Source organism: Schistocerca piceifrons, chromosome 5 (assembly GCF_021461385.2).
Source record: "Schistocerca piceifrons isolate TAMUIC-IGC-003096 chromosome 5, iqSchPice1.1, whole genome shotgun sequence".
In the NCBI taxonomy this organism is placed as follows: domain Eukaryota; kingdom Metazoa; phylum Arthropoda; class Insecta; order Orthoptera; family Acrididae; genus Schistocerca; species Schistocerca piceifrons.
Window position 1 is genome coordinate 273,744,779 of NC_060142.1, and position 26,699 is coordinate 273,771,477.

The window sequence follows — 26,699 nt, forward strand, 5'->3', positions numbered from 1 at the left end:
TATTAATGTGATATCATTGGTTTCATTAATAAATTTAATGTCCATATTTTTATCCATTTTGATTCCACATTATTTGTTCTTACATTACTCTCATCACCTGTGTCACTGATATCCCAATATACTACTTACAGTCCACATGTATTTTGCTTTTTTTCTGATATAACTGCATCTGCTTTGTGGCAGTTTTCAATGGCTTTATTTTTCATTTTGTTCTTGAGACATTGAACAATAAACCAAAGAAATCACTTAATTTTTGTCTGAGGACGGTAGCAGTTTTCTATGTGTGCTCACTTAAAATTGTTTACACACACATTATTTTTCCTTTTCCTCTTTCATTTATGAATATATTTATTTATTTAAGTCAGTTTTTAATACTTCTCCTGTACAAAAATACAGAATAGTATAAACAAAAAAAAACAAAAAATACTTACAGCATTATTTTAAAGTATAATAAATTTCCGTTTGTAGAGTGCAACATGATTCGGGATGGATTGCTACTCACTATACAGAGGAAGCATTGTGCAATAGACAAGCATGTTTAAAAGTAGGCCTTGTAGGTTATTTTAAGGTATTGGACTAATTCCTCCATCAGGTGTAGTCATATATGTGACTGCATCTGACTAAAGGCATTTTCTGATAGCTTAATAATACCTTACGGTCTGATTTTAAATGTACCTATCTGCTACATAACACCTGTGCATGGTGAATACAGTCTATTCTGATTCATGTCATTGTTATTAAATGCCAAATTTTATGTTGTTCAGCTTTTAGATTTTTTTGTAGGACATCAAGCAGAAAAAGTGGAAGAAGGGAAATACAAAACAAGAATAGTGACTCAAAACACTGGGCTATGAGAAACATCCCACATAGGTTGTAAGATTGACTTTCCTTACTACTTGTCGGAACCATCTATGATAATCCTTGGTTGTAAGTCACTATTCATTTCCTTTTCAATATTTTACTCTTTCCCTTTCTTTTATGTTCCTCTTTAAAAATCTCATTGTCTTCTGTGAGCAAAAGAAAATGGAAATTATTTTCCTTTTCTTTTTTACGACAGTAAATATTCTGGAGTAAAAAAAAAAAAAAACGTGTGGGGGGGGGGAGTTCAAGTTTCTTTTTCTGTTTAACGTTAGCAAATTTTCAATTTTTTATGTAAATGCTCTTCCACTGCCATTAAAGTGAGTTAAAATATTTCAGTGTTAACTGATGACAGGAACATATTAATCATATTTTTAAATGAAAAGCATAAAAAATGTGCTTGTTCTTCACTAATAATTTATATAGGTATCCTGTTTTCAGCTTAGAAAGCAATCATTAGACAATAACTGGTAGTGGTCATCAGAGAGAATATAGTACTGATGACAGTCGGTTTTTGACTGATGATGGTTTTGTAAGTCAAAATCCAGTTAACTAAATAAATTAACACTGTAGAGCATGCAGTTTTTGTGCTTTTCATTTGTAAATACAGCATTTTCAATTATTTGTGTGCAGATTATATGGTTTGTGGAGTATTCATGCATAAAAAAAGTCCAATATTTTTGGTTTTCTGATGTTAATTGGCGTGTAAGTATCAACGAAGCAAGTTAAATGGAATTTGTAAAAGAGATGATGGAGAAATGAAAGAATGTTGTGTTGACATTAAAACAAAAATTAGAATTAATTGAAAGATTTGAGATGGGGGAAAGTTCTGCAAAACTGAGTGCTGATTATGGTATTAGAATGCAGACTGTTCAGGAAATTAAAAACGATAAGTTGAAAATACAGGATTTTGTCAGGAAATGCAATTCTAGTTCTGGACCATCTGTACGAAAAAGCATGAAGGGATCTACATTTGATGAATTACATGCTGCTCTTTTGCAGTGGTTTATCTCTACTAGCAGAAGCTGCTATTGTTTCAGATGTGATGTGTGCTGAAATGACTAAATTTTTTCATGAAGCTGTAGGGTTAGAGGGAAAATTTACTGCTTCATCTGGATGGCTAACCACATCCAAATAACATCATAGGATTTGTGCACTTACTGTGCAAAGAAAGAGTGGCTTAGTTCAAATGTTGTAGCACCTGGTTCCTTTTGGGAAGAGTTCCAGAAATATGTGGAAGATGAGAATTATACAGCCAATGGACTGATGCATAATTACACTGGTAAAATGGCACTAACTGACTGGCCTAAGGGAATGTTAGCTGATGAGGATGATTTCATGACGTTTGGAAGAAATTGGCAATTCTGAATGCCATACATAGAATTTCTGATACCTGGCAGGAAGTCAAGCCACATACACTAGATTTATTACACTAGATTGATCACAGAGGAAAAATCTTTGAAATATAGCAGAAAGTGATTTTCAAGGTTTCAGTGATGAAGAAATAAAACTACACAGATAATGAATCTAGCAAAGTGTTTAAATGGTTTTGAAGGCGTCAATGGAGAACACGTGAACGAGTGGCTAAAGATCGATAGTTGTGAACCTGGCTTCCAGTACGTGAGTGATGCTAAAACAATGAAGAGGGCTGTGATTGTAAAAGTGTGGATGAAGACTGTGACCTTGTTATTCATTGTACTGCGGTGAAATGTGTTGTCTTATATCTTATACTGGCCAGGTGGGGTTTCAATACAATGGCATAACTGCTGCAAGAAAAATTTGAAAAAGCTGAGTGAATAAATGTCAACTCCTCTCAGAAGGAGATCAATATCACAGACTATTTTAAGAAATAAGCAGAGCTACAGATCCTATGCACAGACATGGAATAAACTTTTAAACAAAGAATATATGTTTGAAAATGCCTTGATTACTCGAGATGTTCGATTATTTGTGTGTCTCCTTTCCCACATCCCAAACAATTGGGAGTATACTATACATAGTTATTCATCTTAGTAGTGACAGAAGGATCAGTTAAGACACATTAATCATGAGCCCAAACTGAACCACATCAGGCACAGCCTAAATGTTAGCTGAATTGACCTTTTCAGAATACTACCCAGTTAGTACCAACACACCCATTACTGGCCATGTACTGAATTAAACTCATTATGTAAACAATTTTGGGAATTTCTTCAAATTATCTGGTCATGTATATTTCAAGAACTTAAAACTCCTGTTACAGCATGACAAGTAACTATTTTTGTTGTAAATAGGTATCTATTTTTACCCAGTGTAGACAACTATTATTCTTACCAACTGTCATAAATTTATGTTGATGATTTATATCTAATATTTCTGGTGGCAAATGTTTGTTACATTTGTGTATACTTTGACACATTCTACATCTTTTTAGGGTCACCTTCAGGATAATGCTTATGAGCCATGTTGAATGAAAGAGTGGATGAATTAATTAATTAGTGATTGCTTTACTACCTCACCATATTCTGTGAAATTGAGAAAGCTTATTATCAATTTAGGAGAAGATAGATTGCTACTTACCATAAAGAAGACATGTTAAATTGCAGTCAGGCACAATTAAAAGACACAGAAAACTTTTGGCCACAGCCTTCATCAGCAAAAGAGAAACATACACCATTCGTACACATAAGCAAGCAAGTTGGCGGTCATCTGTGCATGAGGTGTGCTTGCTTGTGTGTGTGAATGGTGTGTGTTTCTCTTTTGGTGTCAAAGGCTGTGGCCAAAAGCTTTATGTATCTTTTAATTGTGCTTGTCTGCAACTCAGTTTATCTTCTTTGTGGTAAGTATCAATCTGTCTTTTCTACATAGTTGATATTCCTACTTGGAGTTTCCGTTGTTTGTGAGAGCTTATTATGTTGTACACAATTTGTATGTCCAGAAGTACTGAGGTATCAGTTATCATGTGTCTCAAATCCACCAATAGGGCTTTACTTGGTATTATTACAGTGTTTAATCCATAGGAAGAGATTCTCTATAAGATTTGACACATAGAAAGCACTTTTTTCCGTTTTTCCTGAATGATGGTGTGTAGTTCTTGCTATGTTTCTGGATGAACTAATTTACCACACCTTTAATGTTGTATTTCATTCCAAAGATGTTTCTTGGTGTCCATTTAGGGTCTTTGAGAAGGTCAGTTCAGAGTATCAGCTTGAGTTTCTAAAAGCCAGAGTGCAATAGTCTTTACTTTGTTGTCAGGTTCACTGACAGGCTGATACAGAAAATGTGTAATTCCAAAATGTTATTGTAACCAAGGAAGTGTGTTCTTGTCAGTGATGTATTTGTAAACATCTAATTCATTTCTCCTTCTTCTAAAACTAATGGCCAACACCCAAACTAGGAAAATTACTCCCAGAACAACCAGCCATTGCACTGCATATATGATTTTTGTCGTGCATCTGCTGATGAAGCAATAGTAGTTTCTGAAGGTAAATAAATCTGTATTTTTTTAGATTATTTTGAACTCACATGTCTGTGTTGACCATATATAGGAAGAAAATTTAAATCCACCAGTCATTGTTCAATGGAATTTATCTTTTTATTCAAGCCATTATTGGTTGATATGTTATGCCCAGCTACAGATTATATATTAAGCACTACATGTTTTTCAGCACCTTGTCACCTGCTGTTGCACTGTGTTTTAGTTTTGTATGTAGAATTTCTTATTGTGTTGTGCAATATTTTATATACAGAATGGCTTGACCATCAAATATATTCATTTCACACACACTTATTGCGTCTTTCACTCTCAGTTTTAAGATACGTAAGCCATGGTCATGTGCTTTACATGTGCTGTAACAGTATGTGTGTACCTTAAAATTATGATAGGATAGTTTTGAAGTGAAGTGCTCTCATGTGAAAGATGCAAATGGAGCAGGTGAAGGAAATCATTACATGGTACCTCATGGCCAAGCAAGCCTTGTCATTAAATACCATACAGTGCAACAAGGGGCTCAGAGTTAAAACCCAGAACACATTTCACCAGTGTACTATGGGTGCTAACATCATGCAGTGCTTAATATGTGGATATAGTCATCTGGAGGTGGACATATAAGTTTGAAACTAAGTATTGCTTTGGAGGAGGAAGACAGAGAGAGAGAGAGAGAGAGAGAGAGAGAGAGAGAGAGAGAGAGAAGTAAACCTTTTAAAATGGGGACTGCTAACTCTTAATTGTCTCCTAATATATTATGTATAATCAGTTGCTTAGTTGTAAGTGTAATGTTAAAGATTTTACTCTCTTACTTAGCAAAACTGAAACAAGAAATGTCTTATGTATTTCCTGTATTGTGTATGCCAACTACTTGAGTACTCGGTGTTCTGTTTATTCCAGTCTTCCATCAGTCCACCTTGACCTTATCCCTCTCTCTGTCAAATGTGTCCTTACCCATCTCTCTGTACATCTTCTCCATCCCCTCTCTCTGTCCACTGCCTCCATTCCCACTCTCTCACCTCTCCTCCTGCCCCTCTCTCTGGACATCTCCTCCTACCCCTCTCTCTGTCAATCTCCTCCTGCCTGTCTCACTGTCCATCCCCTCCTGCCCATCTCTTTGTCCATCTCCTCCTGCCTGTCTCTCTGTCCATCTGTTCCTCTCCTCTCTCTCTGTCCATCTCCTTGTACCCCTCTCCTCTCTCTCTGTCCATCTCCTTGTACCCCTCTCTCTTTCTATCTGTCCCTCTCCCCTCTCTCTGTCCATCTCCTTGTACCCCTCTCTCTTTCTATCTGTCCCTCTCCCCTCTCTCTGTCCATCTTCCTGTCTCCCCCTCTGTACATCTGCTCCTTCCTCCCCTATCCATCTCCTTCTCACCCATCGAATTTCATCTCCTCCTCATCCGTCTCTTTGTCCATATCCTCCTCCCCCGTCTCTCTCTTGTCCATATTGCCCTCTCCCGATCTCTTGTCCATCTTCTCCTCTCAATCTCATTGTCCATCTCCTTCTCTATCTCCTCCTTCGCATCTCCTTGTCCATCCCCTCCCCCCTCCTGCTGTTCATCTCCTCTTCCCCCCTCTTGCTGTTTATCTCCTCTCCCCCCATATGTGTACCAAATTTGGTTGAAATGGTTCAAGGGGTTTAGGATGAATTTTCTACCCAGGACTTTGCCCACATCAACGCGTCAGATATATGTCACATATATTTGACATATTTCACATGTATTTGTACACATATTTCACCTGTATCTCAAGCAAATTTGGCCCTGAAGTTGCATTTCCACACAGCTCAAATTTTTATGGTGTCATATGTCCTGAAGTATGTATTTGTACAATGATATGTTTTTGTAGATACAGTCAATGACATATTTGGATACACTCTGTGAAATGTGTTGTGAATAGAGTTAGTAGTAAAGAAGCAATAAATTAAAATGTCGTGCATGATATGCCAATTTTTCACTCACCTCAATATTTGCTGTTGTATCTCGTGAACTATGTGTCATACAATGATATGTTTTTGTACATACATTCAGTGGATTACATAGGTACTGTCGGCAAAATGTGTTGTGAATAGAGTAAGTAGCAAAGAAGTTTTTTCTTTTCATCATTCTGCGGGGGTTGTCAGTGAGAAAAAATTTCATAAAGGTTTGAACTTGTGTAAAGTTTGTTTGCAAGTCACTAAGTGCTCTCATTCATAAATACTGAATGAATAAAATATGGATTTTCATGCACCATTTGCTATATTGCATTTTCATCCCCACACCTTTGACCGAGTGAGGTAGCGGGAGGGCGACAGTTCAATCCCGCATCTGAACATCCTGATTTAGGTTTTCCATGATTTCCCTATATCACTCCAAGCAAATGCCAGTATGCTTCCTTTGAAAGGGCATGGCTGACTTCCTTCCCCATCCTTCCCTAATCTGATGACACCGATGACCTCGCTGTTTGGTCTCTACCCCCAAAACAACCTAATGTAACCCACACCTTTGACAGGTATGTGGTTCTTATCCGTACAGCAATTATCTCCAGGCACTAAGTCATATATGTACCAAGTTTGGTTGAAATCGATCCTGTGGTTTAGGAAGAGATGAGGAACATATACGTACATACATTTATACATATATAATGTACTGTATATGAATTATGAGCACATCAGTAATGTGTAAATTCAGCCATATGGTCATGTGACATAAAGAAACCAATCCGAAAACACAAAATGATTATGGGGTCAGTCATCAGACTGTGAATGTTGAATGGAGGAAAATAACGAGATTTATTAGTGTTTGATGCATGGGGAGATCCAGTCAGATGGTGGCTTAGCTTGGAAACTGCTCCACTTGCACAAAATTTGGAAACTTCTGTAATTAAAATATGGGTATATCTAGGTTGGTGTCATCAGCCAAATACATGAGCACAGCAGTGGAGGACAGTGAAGGTTATCCCTGAGGACTACATATGTCACAGCCTACCTTACAAGCTGTGCAGTAGATGCCCTCTGTGTCACAGTCTTCATCCAGATGTATCAGCAAAACCAAATTGCCTGGTGTAGCTTGCATGCAAATGTAATAATGACTGATAACTGTAAAAGGATCTATTGGTGTGGTTGCATGTCTGCTTGTGTCTGTATATGTGTGGATGGATATGTGTGTGTGTGTGCGAGTGTATACCCGTCCTTTTTTCCCCCTAAGGTAAGTCTTTCCGCTCCCGGGATTGGAATGACTCCTTACCCTCTCCCTTAAAACCCACATCCTTTCGTCTTTCCCTCTCCTTCCCTCTTTCCTGATGAGGCAACAGTTTGTTGCGAAAGCTTGAATTTTGTGTGTATGTTTGTGTTTGTTTGTGTGTCTGTCGACCTGCCAGCACTTTCATTTGGTAAGTCACATCATCTTTGTTTTTAGATATATTTTTTCCTACGTGGTATATATATATATATATATATATATATATATATATATATATATATATATAGGAAACATTCCACGTGGGAAAAATTATATATAAAAACCAAGATGAGGTGACTTACCGAACGAAAGCGCTGGCAGGTCGCTAGACACACAAACATACACACAAAATTCAAGCTTTCGCAACAAACTGTTGCCTCATCAGGAAAGAGGGAAGGAGAGGGGAAGACGAAAGGAAGTGGGTTTTAAGGGAGAGGGTAAGGAGTCATTCCAATCCCGGGAGCGGAAAGACTTACCTTAGGGGGGAAAAAGGACAGGTATACACTCGCACACACGCACATATCCATCCACACATACAGACACAAGCAGACATATATATATATATATATATATATATATATATATATATATATATATATATAAAAGAAAGATGATGAAACTTACCAAACAAAAGCGCTGGCAGGTCGATAGACACACAAACAAACACAAACATACACACAAAATTCTAGCTTTCGCAACCAATGGTTGCCTCGTCAGGAAAGAGGGAAGGAGAAGGAAAGACAAAAGAATATGGGTCTTGTGTCTGTGTATGTGTGGATGGATATGTGTGTGTGTGCGAGTGTATACCTGTCCTTTTTTCCCCCTAAGGTAAGTCTTTCCGCTCCCGGGATTGGAATGACTCCTTACCCTCTCCCTTAAAACCCATATCCTTTTGTCTTTCCTTCTCCTTCCCTCTTTCCTGACGAGGCAACCATTGGTTGCGAAAGCTAGAATTTTGTGTGTATGTTTGTGTTTGTTTGTGTGTCTATCGACCTGCCAGCGCTTTTGTTTGGTAAGTTTCATCATTTTTCCCACGTGGAATGTTTCCCTCTATTATATATATATATATATATATATATATATATATATATATATATATATATATATATATAAAAAAACAAAGATGAGGTGACTTACCGAACAAAAGCGCTGGCAGGTCGATAGACACACAAACAAACACAAACATACACACAAAATTCAAGCTTTCGCAACAAACTGTTGCCTCATCAGGAAAGAGGGAAGGAGAGGGGAAGACGAAAGGAAGTGGGTTTTAAGGGAGAGGGTAAGGAGTCATTCCAATCCCGGGAGCGGAAAGACTTTCCGCTCCCGGGATTGGAATGACTCCTTACCCTCTCCCTTAAAACCCACTTCCTTTCGTCTTCCCCTCTCCTTCCCTCTTTCCTGATGAGGCAACAGTTTGTTGCGAAAGCTTGAATTTTGTGTGTATGTTTGTGTTTGTTTGTGTGTCTATCGACCTGCCAGCGCTTTTGTTCGGTAAGTCACCTCATCTTTGTTTTTATATATAATTTTTCCCACGTGGAATGTTTCCTTCCATTTTATATATATATATATATATATATATATATATATATATATATATATATATATATATATAAAAATTACATGAGGTAGGGGACTTATTGCCTTAAAGTAGTGTTGTATGGAGCATGGTTACTTGGGAAGATCTTAAATGCTGGTACCAGTTGAGTTCCACTTTCTCTTTGTGGGTTGGTGCTCATGCACAATCTGCCTTGAAGTGGTCTCCTGTGATCAACATACCAGCTGATGACCAGTTCCTACAAATTATGCCTTAAGGGTTTGGGAGAATGCAACACAACTGTGTGCTGTGATTTTGGAGGCAGTTAGAAAGACTATGTTGATACAGACAGTAAACAACTATCTGCATACAATTAATTTGCCCTTGAGGCACCCATTGTGAGCAAGAGTACGATACCTGACAAAGGTGAGCTGGTGAGCAAAGGGATGTCTGAAATGAAACCTGGTGTAGTCACATCAGGTTCTCTTCATTTGTGAGTGTAGGATTTGTCTGACATCTAATGATCATCATAGAAAAGAGTTAAGGCAGCACACATTTCAGGTGTACACAGTCTCATGGGTTCAGCACCAAGGTGTGTCAGTCATGTTTTGAGCTGGTATCATGTAATAATGACAGACATCCTTGTTCACTATCAAGGGCAACGTAGGGGATGTGCAGTATTGGAACAGGATTTACTGATCTATTGTCTAGGCCAATATTTCAGTTACAGGTTTGTGTTCCTAGATAATGGTCAGTGGTACCAGCTATATGAACCCATTTGAACATGTTTGAGATGAAATGAAACCTGCATTGTATTGTTGCAGGAACCCTTCTCATCCAATAAATGAACTTTCTAGTGTCACCATTGAAGAGTGGGGCAGGTTCAAACTAACATTTTGGAATCACATAGTGTATAGCATACCGATGGCAGTTCATGCACGGGGTGGTGAAATGTGATAGTTAGCATCACCAAACAACAGATTTTGATTTTACAGTTATGTAGTTTTGAACAGACTGCAATTATTTTGGTTATTGTTTTATTTTTTAGTTTTAGAAGGCTTATTCTTTTATTCCCTGCTCTTCTTGAATCTAAGCCCACATATGTTCGTAGATATGGAAGTGGTGCAGACTTGTTTTAAGCAGTTTACATCTGGTGGTCATTCTGCAGTAGTAGGTTTTAAAATAGACATATATTCCTTTTTGTTCCTGATCTCACAGCTGGGAGATCATTCAAACCATCTTTTTTGCCACCATTACTAAAAATGAAATTTTTATTTCCCTTTCGGTTGGCTTTTCATCTAACAGATGTTGTAGGTTTCCTTATTAATGCCAGTGTTTCATAATTATTTCATAAAGCAAAGCAGCTCTTATCTTTAAAACTGGAACAGTGCTAATGTATTAATTCTCTTTCAAAAGGATTAGGATTGAAATACGCATCCGACCATCCTGACTAGAGTTTTCAGCTGAGTTTCCAGTGGTATCCCCGAGCTGCCAACGTGAATGCTGAGGTTGTTCCTTTCAAAAGAGCATAACCAACTACCTGCCACTTCATTTTCCAATCTGATCCAAGTTTGTACATTTTAAAGTAAAGGTAAATTTTAGGCCTCTCCTTTCAAAAATATCATCTGTATTGCAGTATCATAACACAGCCTGACTACTAGACAAATCTGCCCTGCCTACAAAGTCATTGATCTCCACCAGCAATAAAAATAGGCTGTGATGGAGCTTCAGTACTAATGGAAGCAAATTGATGAGCTCTAGGGCATGTGTGTTAATGGCTGTGTGAATACACCCATTAGTTTGTGAATTTGGAATAGTTTCCCTTGAATTTATTTGTCTCCTAATAATTTTATTTTTTAAAAATTATTTAATGCAATTTTTACCAAATATTATCATTTAAATTCATTATGAAGGTATTAAATTGTGTTCTCTTTCTTTGAAATGAGGGAAAAAATTTTGTCCTACAAATTTTCAGACAAGTGTGTTTGTTTCAGTAATTCAGTTTTCAGCTTTGAAGATTCCTTATTTAATAAGGAAAGGTTGTTATTTCTGGATCAATGTTATTTTATGGTATAAACTGTGCAGTTGAACATCAGAAAATGTAGCTATTTATACTTCAACCCCTTCAACTCCACGGTGACTGGCACCTGATGTAGCCAGTTTTGTTTTCCACACTAATGTCAAGCGTCATTCGACATGTTTCTTCATAGCTCTCACAAGCTCTGTTCTGGAATCTCACAGTACTAGGCATCAGTTCTGTATAATACTGCCATCTAGGGAAGCCTGTTTTAACTCCGTGTCAAACTCTAGCATTTATGTTGAGAGAGGTTGTAATTAATAACGTTCAAGTTAGTAGGCGTGAAATGGCTAGTTCTTCATCCACAGTCCATTCTGAGGAAGAGATTGTAGAGCTTTCGGATGTATGTCTAAGTGAAAATGAGAGAGGCAATGCTTTTTATGATGGCAGTGATTCATTTGTAAACATTTCAAGTTAAATGACAATGGACACAAGACACCCTGAAGAGTTTTAAAAAATATCACACAGTGAGAAGTTTTGTATTGTAATGCTTATGTAAATATATTTGAATGAAAGTGCACTTTTTGTTTTAATACATACGCTGATTGTTCGTCAGTGGCCTCATTGTTTCCACAAAGAGACTTATGCAATTAGCTATGGTGTGCTCGCCACTGCTACAGCAGCAATTTAAATAAAAGTGCATGGAGACACCCTGTATGTGCATTATGGAATGCAATGGGTTAAGTTTAATAGAGGCTGCTGCATATAAGAACAAAAGTTTTTATTTACCCTTGATGGTTCTTATTAGAGCAGGTTCTTATCTTAGTTAATTTCTCTGATGTTACAATTTCAACACTGCTACAGCAGTTGGGAAACACTTGCTTTAAATTTTAAACATGTATCATTTCTGCAAACATTACAAAACTCTGTAAATACAACTGCCAGTTATTAGTTAATAATATGTTAGATCATTAACCAGAAAAAGGAGACAGTTGTTAAATCCTGTAATTTAAAATATTAAATAACTCCTGTTTGAAATTTAATGCTAGAGCACATATATGAAGTATTTTGAGTAACTGATTTGCAATGAAATATATAAAAAAAGTATATTAATTTCACTGTAATTTTCATAAAAGGTAGCCGTCACATAATAAACGAGTGACACTCTTCAGAACTGGAGAAAATCAAAGAAAATAAAATGACTCAAGATGGTGCAGAGATTAAAGCAGGAAATGGGAAAAATTAATAAGGAAAGTAGAAAGAATAAAGACTACAACCATAAAGATGTTGGTAGAGATAGCTGATGAAGAAAAATCTTCTAGTGGACAGTGAGAATGATAATCATCTTTTTCTTTTTGGTGGGAAGTAATTTCGCTATTAAATATGATAGTAAGGGTTATATTTGGGTGGTTGCTACAAAAAAGAGTTATCAGATGCAAACTTCCAAAAATCAATACTTCAAGTGTAGAACTAACAGTCACCTATTGTGTGACCTGCATTCATTTCCTGTTGTTAATTGAAGGTGGTGCTTTGCAAAACTGTTATGAATGTGCTTTTGTCTGAAACTCCAACATTTCAGCACACATCTTTAATTTAAATTTATCAATAATGTGTCCAAGTTTGTGTTGTAAAGGTGTCACTTACAGTTTTAATTGTTTTTCTTTAAAAATTAAAAGCCGAAGGAACCTTGTTATTTAGGTGTTACATAGAACTCCCTCCTGAAGCCTCATTTCTTCTTACCGGATTATGTGGCTCTATCGTATTTCATTATTTTATCTATTGCTTTATATTTCCAGATACTTTCTATCTCTTAGGCAGTATTCAGCCCCTAACTTCAGTAAGTTTCCATGACTCCTTGTAGGAAATAATTGTTCCATTCTATTTGGTACACTTTCTTTTTTTAGTTTACCAGTATTGAGAAAAGCTTCATTTATTTTCCTGTTCCACATCTTATATCAGACCTCTTTAGTAAGTCTAGTTTTGATAAATCGTGCAACATAGTATAAGAGATAAGTATATTTTTGGTTGTTTTAATCAAGCATCATGTAAGTATTTGATATTTTGTTTTTGCTAGTGGAGCTCATTATTTGATATTTTTTGTGTTCTTAATAACAGATCTAATTGTTGGGAAAGAACACAATTTCAGCCATGTTGGACAGCTCAGCAAATCATAAAATTATTTTTGAAATTGTTAATTATCCAATAAAATCACACAAAATTACAATTTTAAATTAGTGATTTCTTTTGTTACTGGTCTTATTCGGATCATTAGAGGTAGCAGTAATTCACTCAGAAGTGGATAGAGAAAACCACATTACCAGTGCGATTATTCAGCACAATAAAATGGAAATTACTAGTCTCGATCATGAATGGCTATCTTCTGGTCTTGAACCGTCAGTTCAGGACTAGCTGACATAAAGTGCTGTGCAATTCAAAGCAAAGGTTTTTAAAAAATGTGTTCGATAGTGTCAAAAGTGTCTGGAGTATAATGTTTGTCCTGTAGCACATTCAGCAGAAAGTATGTGGCTATGAGTCTCATAATACATACTTGATATGCATCTTTTATCATCTTTTCTAATTAAGTGACCTCTGATTTTCAAGTGCACCTCAGATATCTAAATAGTATATAAAAACAGTAATAGGCTTTATTTTTGCTTGTGGTTTTTATTGAAAGTAAGGTAGCTTTGGATGCCTGAATTTGTCTTAAGGTAATGAAATAAGCATGTCATAAATGCCCTAGCTAAAAAATCTGTTGCTGCATGCTGGGAAATTTAATTGGGCCTAATGTATCAGTGAGTCTTCTAATGCTGAAAACCACCAGAATATTTTGTGTTCTAAGATCATCAGACAAAAAATAGCTGTTCCTGATGCAGTAAGAAATGAACTTTTTTTTTAGACAAGTCAGTTATACTCAGACTACAGCAGTACATGATGAATGTTAACTGGTTAGAGCAAAATATTTGCCACAAAACCTGAAAATATCAAATGATGTAATGAAGAAAACAAGAATCAGAAACTCAAGAAAGGTGATTTGAAGTTAGAAATTTCCATTGGTAAAAATATTAATCCAAAGGGTATCAATGAGACATACAGTCACTCAATTTCTTCAGACCATATTTTACATTTCTCATGCACAATGTGAAGTGGTAAGAATTTTGTTGTTAACAGATTTGATTGCTGTAAGTGAAACAATAAGATTATTGTTCTTTCAGTTTGTTGGGTGCATGATACAAAAGGCTAAGGAGATATAATGAAATTTAGTTTACAGAGCAAATAGTGCAGTCCATAAAATATACGTGTTTGTGTAATATGATAGTTTTCCAGAAAGTAAGTTTCCCACATTGCCAAAAGATGTCTGTATATGCTATGTAATAGATATGAGAGATGTAGAATGTGGTATTGTATGTGGGAATTGGCACTTCTTAGTCACTTGAAGTGTTGCTGTTATAGAGGCTAAAAATTATGACTATGATTTTTCTTCTACCAACCATGGGACTATGATTATGATAATGTAACAGGGAGTGAAAGGCTATTTACAATTTGTACAGAAACCAGATGGCAGTTATAAGAGTCGAGGGACATGAAAGGGAAGCAGTGGTTGGAAAGGGAGTGAGACAGGGTTGTAGCCTCTCCCCGATGCTATTCAATCTGTATATTGAGTAAGCAGTAAAGGAAACAAAAGAGAAGTTTGGAGTAAGTATTAAAATCCATGGAGAAGAAATAAAAACTTTGAGGTTCGCCGATGACATTGTAATTCTGTCAGAAACAGCAAAGGACTTGGAAGAGCAGTTGAACAGAATGGACAGTGTCTTGAAAGGAGGGTATAAGATGAACATCAACAAAAGCAAAACAAGGATAATGGAATGTAGTCCAATTAAGACGGGTGATGCTGAGGGAATTAGATTAGGAAATGAGACACTTAAAGTAGTAAAGGAGTTTTGCTATTTGGGGAGCAAAATAACTGATGATTGTCGAAGTAGAGAGGATATAAAATGTACACTGGCAGTGGCAAGGAAAGCGTTTCTGAAGAAGAGAAATTTGTTAACATCGAGTATTGATTTAAGTGTTAGGAATTCATTTTTGAAAGTATTTGTATGGAGTGTAGCCATGTATGGAAGTGAAATGTGGATGATAAATACTTTAGGCAAGAAGAGAATAGAAGCTTTCGAAATGTGGTGCTACAGAAGAATGCTGAAGATTATATGGGTAGATCACATAACTAATGAGGAGGTATTGAATAGAATGGGGAGAAGAGGAGTTTGTGGCACAACTTGACTAGAAGAAGGGATCGGTTGGTAGGACATATTCTGAGGCGTCAAGGGATCACCAATTTAGTACTGGAGGGCAGCGTGGAGGGTAAAAATCGTAAAGGGAGACCAAGAGATGAGTACACTAAGCAGATTCAGAAGGATGTAGGCTGCAGTAGGTACTGGGAGATGAAGAAGCTTGCACAGGATAGAGTAGCATGGAGAGCTGCATCAAACCAGTCTCAGGACTGAAGACCACAACAACAACAACAACAACAACAACAGCATGTTTCAGTGCATGTAACGTAGTGATGACGGAATGTCATATGAGCAGTTCCTGTTTTCTGAAGTAAAAGTGTCTTTGGTGAAGAACACAATGTGTCACCAATACTTCATCAGTATTGACTGTGTACTGCAAATATGGATGCACATTTCAGAGACCCATCGTTTGATCAACCATTTTCTGAAGGTATCATTGTCTTGGAAATGGCAGCAAACTATTCCAAATAGAAGTAAGTGCAAGTGTTATCCAGATTCGTGACAGTTTTTCCTCACTTAGTTCAGATTTTCTGCGGGAATTATGCCACAAGATGTTGGGCTATTCATGTAATAATATAGAATTCTGCTCCTCCCAGTTTCACTGATTTCTTACATGTGATGAAATTGTCTGATAATCATTTGCATAATGATGAAAAGTGTCATGCAACTTTTGCTGTCTCTATTTGACAGATGTCCTTCCTGTTTCATGGTGTTGGTATTGTAAGCCCTCTTCCAGTAATTTTTAGATGTCCGACTGTGATTGTAATGGTTGGCAATTGGGTGATAGGATGAGAGACACTTCAGCCATGATTTCACAGAAGACTAAACTAGAGCCTAACTGTAATTATTTGCTACAAAATTAACCACAACAGCAGGTCATGCTCTTCTGAAATAAAAGATGGTGTCCTTTAACTTGACTTGTTCAACTTCAAACAATGGAAAACATGTCTAACAGTATCACACTCGTTCCTTTCATGATACTGACAAATTTCAAAGTTCATGTACTCCAAAAAAGACGCCACAAGTGGTTCAACGTTATTTCTCTCAGTGCACTACTGGACACTTTATAATTCAACTTCACGTATTTGTAGCTCACAACTCATTCATTAAACGTTCACTTCACCAAGTCTGCCTTGTGCTCTTAACTTGCATTGCCGAGACAACATGACACTGCCCTGTCCACCGAAAAAGGCAGGAAACTGCAGAAAGTTATAGAAGCTAGGGCTCACCAGCCAGCACCTGCTGCTAAGTAGTTTGCTGGCAAGGACACTGATCAGAGTGTCCTTACAATATTATGCACATAGTGTAGACTTCGTGGTAAATAACTTCGGAAGTCCTGTTGGCAAATGGCTGTCACCCACTTATTTCAGGCTGTGATGCAAGAAAACTAAAATGATCCCACCTTGTGATAAGTGTTTAAGTTATGGCAAGGAATATGTTTGGAAGTAGCTCAATGATTATTGAATCTACTCCAAAAAATATTGTCAGTTTACTGTGTTTTCTTTTTGTTTAAAGCTCTAGAGACACATATTTCTGGGTAATCTTAGTACTGTTGTTATGTAACAGAATACTGTTGCAGGATTGGAGATACAAAAACTTTTTCTTGACAACAGAAATTTTTGGTTATGTCATTTTGCTAACTAGATGTCTATTGATATATTTCACCTTCTTTCATTGACCATTAAATTTTTTGTCAGGTATACAAAGTGTGACAATGAGCTTCAAACTTTACTATTTTTATTTTTTTGTTTGTGACTACTATTTTGAGTAAGCATGTTTTCATTCATCACTATAGTGAACAAAAGTGGTTTTGGGATAAATTATGAATTTTGAGATGATATTTTATCTTTTTGTCCTTCTATCAGTTATGTATTTTGAAACTGTTTATTTTCCTTGCAGCAAATCTTTGAGGGTCACTCATACATTACACGAAGCACTGCATGTTGGTTGCCTTAAGGGTATTGATTAAAATTACTTACACTTCTCATGTCAATAATTTGTCAGTTTTTGAGAATAATAAATAGCTTTTTAAATATTCATTTGGTATTTCAGCCCCTATTACTACCTGAGTTTCATAATTCTCAAATAATGAGCTGTTCATAGAAGTAGGTCGCTGTAAATTTTATTAATCAGATGTTTTGTTTCAGCTTCATTCGATTCATTTATTCTCTCTCACCTCAGAAAAACTAAATAGGACTGATGTTTTTCTTTTGTTATTTTAGCGTCTTGCAACTGGAAAATGGTGGCTCAAGGTAAAGTATGGGTGCTTCTTCATTAACCAAGATGAGGGGATAGTTTGTTTAATGTGCAGTGCATCAGTGATATTCCTTAAAAAATTATGGTGTGAAGTAACAGCTTCACTTATGTGACACTTTCTCCTGCTTGGTGTTGCTTTTTTGCTTGTATTATGTGACAGATACCCTCCTTGTTTCTTGCTGTTGATATTATGCATGTAGAGTAGACATCGTGGCAAATAACTTCTTGTGTCCAATTGGCTGCATAATCATTACAGGCCTAATGTATTTCTTTACGTATCTCTTTCGCTGCCTGTTACTTCAATGGTAAAATGGAATGTAAGTGTACAAAATACTTGCTTTTTATTGTACAAGACTCACAGCTTCATTTTACTTCATGCCTGGATTTAAATTTGGGTTTAAAATAATATGTGAATGTGTTTGTCAGTGTATGTGGGAACATGCACGTATGAATGATGGCTTTTTTAACTTGTAGGTTGTATTCTTGTGTTTTTGAAATGTATGAAATACTAATAGCCTCTTTGTTTTTACATCAGTACTCTTGAATAAATACACAGCTCTAACAGTGTCTATTAGTACTGGTATTATTAGTGTTGTTCTCTTCCAAAATACAAATTTTTCTGTTATTAAGGGGTTGTATTTTATACATCAAACATCTTTCAAGGTTCTGCTAAGGAAGTATATGCTTAATATAAAGTAATGAAGTTTAAGTTGTAAATGAAGTGACAAGAACTCCCTTGCTAAAAGTATGCTCATGACCCATTATGACACTCCACTGAAACAACTGTACCACCACCTTTGCCACACCTTTGATAATCTATCATCAAGCCCTGAAATGAGGGATATCCTACCCAAGATCATTCCCACCCTCCTAAGGGGTTTTCCATAGCCCACCCAACCCTAAGCAACCCTAAAAAACATTCTAGTTCATCCCTATCGAAAGGGATCATATCACTGTGGAAGATCGAAGTGCAAGACCTGACCAACCCAATCACCCTGCACTTCCTACTCCAGCCTGGGCATAGGCTTACCCTACTCCACCAGAGGCAGGGCCACCTGTGAAAGTAGCCATGTAATACACCAGCTGTGCAGTAATCCCTGCACAGCTTTTTATGTTGGTGTGACAAACAACCAATTGTTCACCAGAATGAGTAGCCACCACCAAACTGTTGCCATAAACAAATTTTACCACCACGTGGCACTACACGCTTGATTCCAATGGCTGTTTCTCAACCCAGGCCATCTGGACCCTTCCCTCCACCACCATATTTTCGGAACTACACAGATGGGAGTTATCCTTGCAACACATCCTTTGCTCCTGAACCCTCCTGGGCTCCATTTCCATTAACTCGCTGTTCCCACACTCTCCACCCACCAGTTTTCCCTTCCTTGGTCCTATCAACCCCTTTCAATTCATGTCTCCAACTCACCTTCATCATGTGCCGCTCCTAACTGGCTCTGGCGTATGTGCATTGCTTGCTTTGTCCATATGCCTGCAACCCCTCCCGCCTGTATTCTTAACTAGCAGATCAGCTGCCTCCCTCCGAGTCACTAGCTACCCACCCTCAACCACTTCTGCCTTCGACTGCTCTTTCCCAGTACCCACCACACTTGACTACCTGAACCCTATCCAGTCCACCTACCGAACTGCGATCATGGTTGCATTCTGCATCCAACTGGTGCCACGTAGGAGCTCAGGTGTGTGTGTGTGTGTGTGTGTGTGTGTGTGTGTGTGTGTGTTTCAACACTTCTGCTATTTGGTGAGTGGTCTCCATTTGTCCTAAATTATTCAAATAATGAAGTTTGTTGCTCACATGATTGCTCATGTACCACGCAAAAATGTAGATGGGAAATGAAGACAGTACAACAGTGACAACAAAATCGCACATAATGAGACCATTGTTGACAAGATGGCCATAAATAAAATCTTCTGATCAGTTGCAAGGCCACTTTGACAAAGCAGACATGAAGTTTTAAGTTTAACATGAGATGAAGATGACTTACAAGGTCATTGATCGTGTGGGGTAGTCACAGTGCATGAAACTTCATTGATTTCTGTTGGGGAAGAGAAAAAGGTAGCAGAAACATTGATCAAACAACAGTAGAATTGGTCAAGGACAGAAATTGAGATTTACAAAATTCAGAACAGAGGGCAATGGAAGTAAAGTGATGTGAGAGACAAAAAGCAGAAAAATGACTGAATAAACTTGAACTCTGAATTAAGGCAGCCAGGAAAAATAATTCAAAAAGAAAAGTATTTTTGGTTTTAACTTCAGAAACTGTGCTGAAGTTTTTCGTCAAAAGTAACAAGCCTCAGAAGGAAAATCTCTGACTTGTTTCTGTAGTCATTTACCTTTTCTGTTTTTTTGAGAATTATGTTCATGTACCCATACCTTGTTCTGAAGAACAAATTGACTGCCAGTGGAGAATAGAACTGCATAATGTTTTCAGTTCATCTTTAGCCACATGTGCAGTATGCCTGTGGCAGCAACAGTTGCAAGGTTTTGTACTGAACACATTTATGTGCTTCCAATTAACATGCACTATTGAGTTCACTTTGCTAGATTGCAATAGCCTCTTCATATAGATAACATCATTCCACTTCCAAGACATACAAATATCTCAGCAGTAGCAATAGATCATCAGTGATCAGTGTGCTCCATCTTTAAGTTATAAGTTTGACAACTAGTTCTCAAATAGGTTGGAGTCTAATCACATTAAAATAAAATGAACTGCTTCAAGTACTTACTGTTCAAAGTAGCCTACACAGTATGTCCTACTTATGCAGCAAACAAAGTTGGAGTTGTTGTGAAAACAAGAGTCATTTAATCAAAATGTTTAACACAAACTGTGACCACTAGTCAAGAAATACATGAATTTACAAAATAGAGAAACACCACACAATTGAGAGTCAATTCCTTCATTGAAGCTATTATTACATTTGTTGTAACAACAGTATTGAAAGGATAGATTGCGACTCACCACACAGAGGAGGCATTGAGTCACAGACAGGCATTGTGAAAAAGAATAAATTTCTTTTATTTCTGTCTATTACCACAAATTATATTCGTAACCATGTCGCAGCTTGTGAAAAGAGTAAAAAAGATTGCCGAAATATTTAAGCTTTCAGACAAAGTCCTTCTTCTGAAATAGCAAACATATGCACATTCAGTCCAACACGACTCCGCACACATGTACACTGTCTCCCAACACTGGGGCCTGACTGTGTATGTGGCAGCATCTGATGTGAGCAACAGTCTGATGGGCTAGGTCGTAGGCGTAAAGAGGTGGCATGGGGCACAGAGGGCAAGGGATAGCAAGGTAGGTGCTGTGGTGCCTGTGGGAATGAGCAGGGACATTTTATTGGCAGAACAGACAATGTGTGTAGTACGGAGTGGGAGCTGGGAAGAGGATAGATAGGTGGAGGACAGAAACTAGTGAAGGTTGAGGCCAGAGGAGTTATGGAAATGACTGGTATTTTGTAAGGAGCATTCCCACCTGTGCGATTCAGAAAAGCTAGTGCTGGTAGAAAGAATTCATATGACGCAGACTGTGAAGCAGTCATTAAAGTGAAGCACATCGTGTTGGGCAGCATGTTCAGCAGGTGGGTGGATGCTGTCTCTTGGCTGCAATTAGGTGGTGCCCCATCATGTGGACAGATAGCTTGTTAGTTGTAATGGCCACAAAGAACACAGCACAGTGGTTTCAGCTTAGCTTGTAGATCACATGACTGCTTTTACTGGTAGCCCTGCTTTCGATGGGATAGGTGATGCCTGTGACAGGACTGAAGTGGGTAGTGATGGGGGGCTGTATGGGACAGGTCTTGCATCTAGGTGTATTTCAGGGATAGGGGTATCTACTTCATGGCTGTGAGCTTTGAGGCAAGGAGCTGGTACAGGGATGGAGTAGGGATGAACAAGCATACTGCATAGGTTTGCTGAGTGGCTAAATACTACTATGAGAGGGTTGAGGAGGATGTTCCTCATTTGAGGACACAATGAGAGGTAGTTGAAACCATGTCTAGTTGCTCCAATTCTCGGTGGAACTGAGATGCTTTTCTATGCTTCTATCCCATGGACACACCTAGTAGTCTTTTCCTCTTTTCTATTCCCCCCCCCTCCCCCGACCCTTCCCTCAACCCCCCCCCCTCCTCCAAACTCTCCCCCTCCCCATCCTCCCCATTCCCCCCCCCCCTCCCCCTCCCAGCACAGCCGTCTGACACTGCACCTGATAGCCCTGTCCTGACCGCATTATCTTCCTGCATGCTCCCACAGGCAGCACAGCATCTTCCCTGCCCCTGTCCTGCAATCCCTCTTCCCTCATTGTCCCATGCCTCCTCCTTACCTCCACCTCTCACCGCAGCAAATTGCTGCTTATGTCAGATGCAGTTGCAGCCAGGTTCCAAGATCTGGAGACAATGGCTGTGTGTGTGTGTGTGTAATTTGCAATTGCGTGAATGTGTGTGTTTTCTGTTTTGGATGCAGGACTTTGCCCAAATGCTTAAATATTTCAGCAGTCTTTTTCATTGTGTATGTCTGCGACCCAACACCTCTTTTGTCTGGTAAGTAGCAATATATCCTTTCCATATTGTTATTATTCCATCCTGGACTTGCTGTAGTTTGGTTGTACAGGGCAAGCCATTTATAGTGTTGTGGCCATCTTGCTCCAAAATGAAGCAGAAAATTGAAAATGTTTCCATACAAAATTTTCAGTATTCATATGGAGACATAAGAGAGTGACCGTAACTCATCCTTAAAATACCATTCTCAATGGTTTTTCAGAGTCAAATTACTTGTTTTTAAAAATGAGTTGGTGTATTTTCTTTTTATGGAAATGGAAAGAGCATTCAGTGTTTAGTATAAAAGGTACATTTATCCACTACGGGTGATAGGTGATGTGATATTGGGCAAATAGAACAGCAGATGGTTTTCACACACTTTGACTTTACTGGCATCCATGTACATACAATATGTACAGTACTTGTACAGTGCATAACCATAATACATGTTCACATTACAAACAATTTCAGTTTAGTAAATGCTCAAAGTTACGGCCATTAACTTTGATGCATTTCCGAAAACGCACTTCAAAAGATCATTGAACATGCCTCAGAATTCTTTGCTGATTCTTGTACAGGCATTTCTGATTTGTTGAAACACATTTTCGGGTGTGGTTGACACTTCTCGAAAAACTTTGTTTTTAATGTATCCCCATCAGAAAAAATCTGGAGATGTGAGATACACAGAGCGAGCAGGCCAGTGGACAGGCCCTCTGTGTCCTATCCATTGATCAGGATAATCTCTGTTTAGTATTTCTGGAGCTCTAGATGAGTAATGAGGTGGGCAACCATCATGTTGATACCACATGGCACCCCATTCCATAAGGGACACATCTTGAAACAATGCTGGAAGTTCTTGGTCCAGCAACATTCCGTATTTCTGGCCATTCAGTTTACCTTCAGTGAAATATGGTCCAGTGATACATAATCCCAGAATTCCAGTGAAGCTGTTGTTATTTGTTGGCACGTTATGCATGATTTGTGCCCATTTCATGTCACTGGCATTAAACTGGCAGTGAAATTGTGGAGGCTGGACAGTCCTCTAACCACATTATTTTTTCATGTTAACAGTGATATACAATGGAAATTGCAGCTTGTTTTATTTTGCAAATTCCAGGTTATAAATTCTCTTCTCATTTTGTTACTGCTATGCTTACTGCATATTATTGCCAGACTGATTTTGTTAGATCTCTCCATGGAGTTACTTTCTAGCCACCTTAACTACTTTAATCATCATCATCATCTTGGACAGTTTCCAGCCACTGGCTGGGTCTGTCGGGAACACAAGCCTCTCCACCGTGTTCTGTCTTTCCACCATTCCCCCTCTTCCACCTTCGTCCAGTTCTCTCCTCTTCTCATCACACGTTCCTTCACTCCCTTCACCCATCTATCTCTTGGTCTTCCTCTGGGCCTCTTCCCCTCCAGTTGCAGATCAAACATCCTCTTTGGAATTCTTCCCTCATCCATTCTCTTCATGTGTCCATACCACTGCAGTCTTGATTTTTCTATCCTGTCCTGTACTGGTTCCTCCTTTAGTCTTTCCCTCACATACAAATTTCGCAATCTGTCTCGTCTTGTTACACCCAACCTGCTCCTCTGGAACTTCATTTCACTAGCCTGTATTCTACTTTTGTCGCTTTTGTGCATTACCCATGTCTCACTTCCGTATGTCAATATGGGGACAAAGTAGGTTCGGTATATAATTCCCTTGGATTTCTGTGGCACCTCCTTGCTCCAAATAAGCCCCCTAATGCATTTGTAGAACTGCCCTGCTTTTCTGCATCTTTCATTTATTTCCATTGCGTTTCCCCCCTTACTTTCAATCACGCTTCCCAGGTACTTGAAGTTCTCTACCACTTGTAGTTTTTCCCCTCCACAAGTTATATCCACATTTGGCCTATTCTTCTTCCTTGTTGTGACGATTATTTCACTTTTCTTTGCAGAGAAATGCATTCCATATTGTGCTGCCGTTGCCTCCCATGCATCTAACTGCTCTTGCACCTCCTTCACGCAATTTCCCCATAACATCAGGTCATCGGCAAAAAGCACTGCTTTCATTTTATGATCTCCAATTGCATCTGATACTTGCTGTAGGATTTCATCCATAACAATAATAAACAATAAAGGCGAAAGTGCACTTCCCTGTCGCAGCCCATTTTCCAGCTTGAACCATGCAGTACGTTCCCTCCCCACTTTCACACAACTCTCACTTCCCTCATACATTTTTCTGACTTTTCGTGTAATCTCTTCATCTATCCCTTTTGCGTTCAGCACATCCCAGAGCTTGTCCCTACAGATACTGTCATACGCCTTCTCAATATCCAAAAAGGCCATGATTAAGTCCTTCCCGTACTCATAGTGTCTTTCCTGCAGTTGCCTTACCGCAAATATGAGGTCCGTTGTTGATCTTCCCGGTCTGAAACCGTACTGCTCCTCTTGCAGTCTACTTTCAATACTGCTTCTTATTCTCTTCTCCAGCATCTTTTCATAGATTTTTCCACAGTGGCATAGCAGGGTGATTCCTCTGTAGTTCTCACATCTCCTTTTATCCCCTTTCTTGAAGATCGGGACTATAATTCCTTTCTTCCAATCCTCAGGAATTCTGTTCTCCTTCCACACCACCCTCAGCACTCTGTATAGCCACTGGGTTCCTACTTCTCCTGCTGCTCGTATCATATCCACTGTTACTTCGTCCCAACCTGGTGCCTTGCCCCCTTTCATCCTCTTTATGGCTTCTTCCACTTCATTCCAAGTTAGATCATCAATTTCCCCACTATTATAATCGTCTGCTGCCTTAGGCTCTCCATCGCTGTTAGTTACCTGCTTGGCAGCATTCAACAGATCTTCAAAGTACTCCTTCCAAATCTTTTTGAGCTCATGCATTTCCTCCACAACTCTTCCATTATTATCCATGATCCTCAGGCACTCGCTTCTGTCATTCCTCTTATTTCTTACCATGGTGTAAAGTACTTTTTTGTTCCCTTCACTGTCCTCTTCTAACATTCTTGTCCATTTTTCCATCCACTTCTTCTTCTCCGCCCTTACTATGGTCTGTGCCGCTTTCTTGCTTTCCTTATATTTTACCCTAGCTTCCTCTGTTCGGGTCTGGAACCATTCTCTGAAGGCTTTGTTCTTTCGAAGTACTGCCTCTTTACATATGTTGTTCCACCATGGGGTTTCCCTACTTCTCCTCTTTGTGCTAGTTCTCCCGCACACAGTCTCAGCTGCCTCAACTAGAGCCCTCTTAAAATCGCCCCATTCTTCTTCCACTGTTCTCTGATCTTCCTTTGGCAGCTTCTTCCTGATCAGTGTCTGGTACTGGGTCCTCCGTTCATCCTCTTTCAGCATCCATGTCTTCAACCTTTTCTCCTGTATATCTGTTGCCCTCCTATCTTTTTTCTCTCTTAGGGTGGCTACCAACAGCCGATGGTCGCTGTCTAAGGCCTCAGATGGTATGACCTTAACATCTGTGAGGCTGCTCATCATCTGCCTATCCACTAGTACATAGTCTACTACTGAAGTTTGGGACCAGTCCCCACTGTACCAAGTTATTTTGTGACTACTCCTCTTCTTGTACCACGAATTTGCGATCGCCAGCCCATTCCTCTTGCAGAATTCCAGCAACAATTTTCCTTCTCTATTTCGGTTCCCCCAGCCCTCTGGTCCCATTATCTCCTCGAATCCTTTCCTGTCTGTGCCAACATGTGCATTGAGGTCCCCTATTATAATCTGATTTCCTCCATTTAGCTGCTTTTGCATGTCATCTTCAAATTCCTCCTTCTCCTTTTTTGTACACCCCACCTGTGGGGCATATGCTTGGATGATTTCAATGCTTTTTCCTTTCACCCGTACTCTGGCTTTTATCATTCGATCATTGATACCTTCCACCTCCTCCTGCAGACCCTCTCTGACCACTATTGCCACTCCATTTCTTCCCCTCTCATTCCCTATCCAGTACAGTTTACATCCTTTACTTAGTGGTTTTTCACCAACTCCTCTCCACCTAGTCTCAGCAAGTCCCAAGATGTCCAATTTCCTCCTTTCCATCATTTCTACAATTTCTTCTAACTTCCCAGTTAGAGTCCTTACGTTTAAGGTGCCCAGCCGTAAACCATCTCGTAATCCTTTTCCATTGCTTGGTCCGTTTCCTTTAAATCCATTCCGTGATCCGAGGCATGTTCCCTTTTTGAAAGCAGTTGATTTATCCACTACTGGCTTGCTAGGCCTATCGCAGCTTCGCCAGAGCCCCGTTAGCCGTCACGTTTCAGGGTTCCCATAGGGCCTTCTCAGCTACCGTAGCGGTCCTGGGGCACACGAAGTCCCCGCTGTACATCGCCCCTAAAGGCAATCCCCTACTTTGTGCCGTTGCCCATCTCCCACGACTTGGACGAGGGGTTGGACTTTAATCTTTATTCTAAATATATGGATGAATACAAGTGATTTTATTTCTGTTGTAGACTGAAACATTAAAATAGAATTGTGATTTCTTATGGTATTTCTGTTG

At 38.7% G+C, this 26,699-nt stretch overlaps 1 protein-coding gene across 3 annotated transcripts in view; it reads left to right on the top strand.

Annotated features, from left to right (window-relative positions):
* Positions 1–26,699, top strand: part of LOC124798409 (GATOR complex protein WDR59) — a 283,785-nt gene that overhangs the window by 187,888 nt on the left and 69,198 nt on the right. Inside the window, exon 18 of one of the 3 annotated variants that reach the window (XM_047261803.1) lies at positions 17,605–17,634. The exons of the other annotated variants lie outside the window; for them this stretch is intronic. Within the exon in view, the coding sequence (XP_047117759.1) occupies positions 17,605–17,634 (30 nt within the window). The remainder of the gene's footprint in view (positions 1–17,604; positions 17,635–26,699) is intronic. 3 annotated transcript variants of the gene reach the window in all.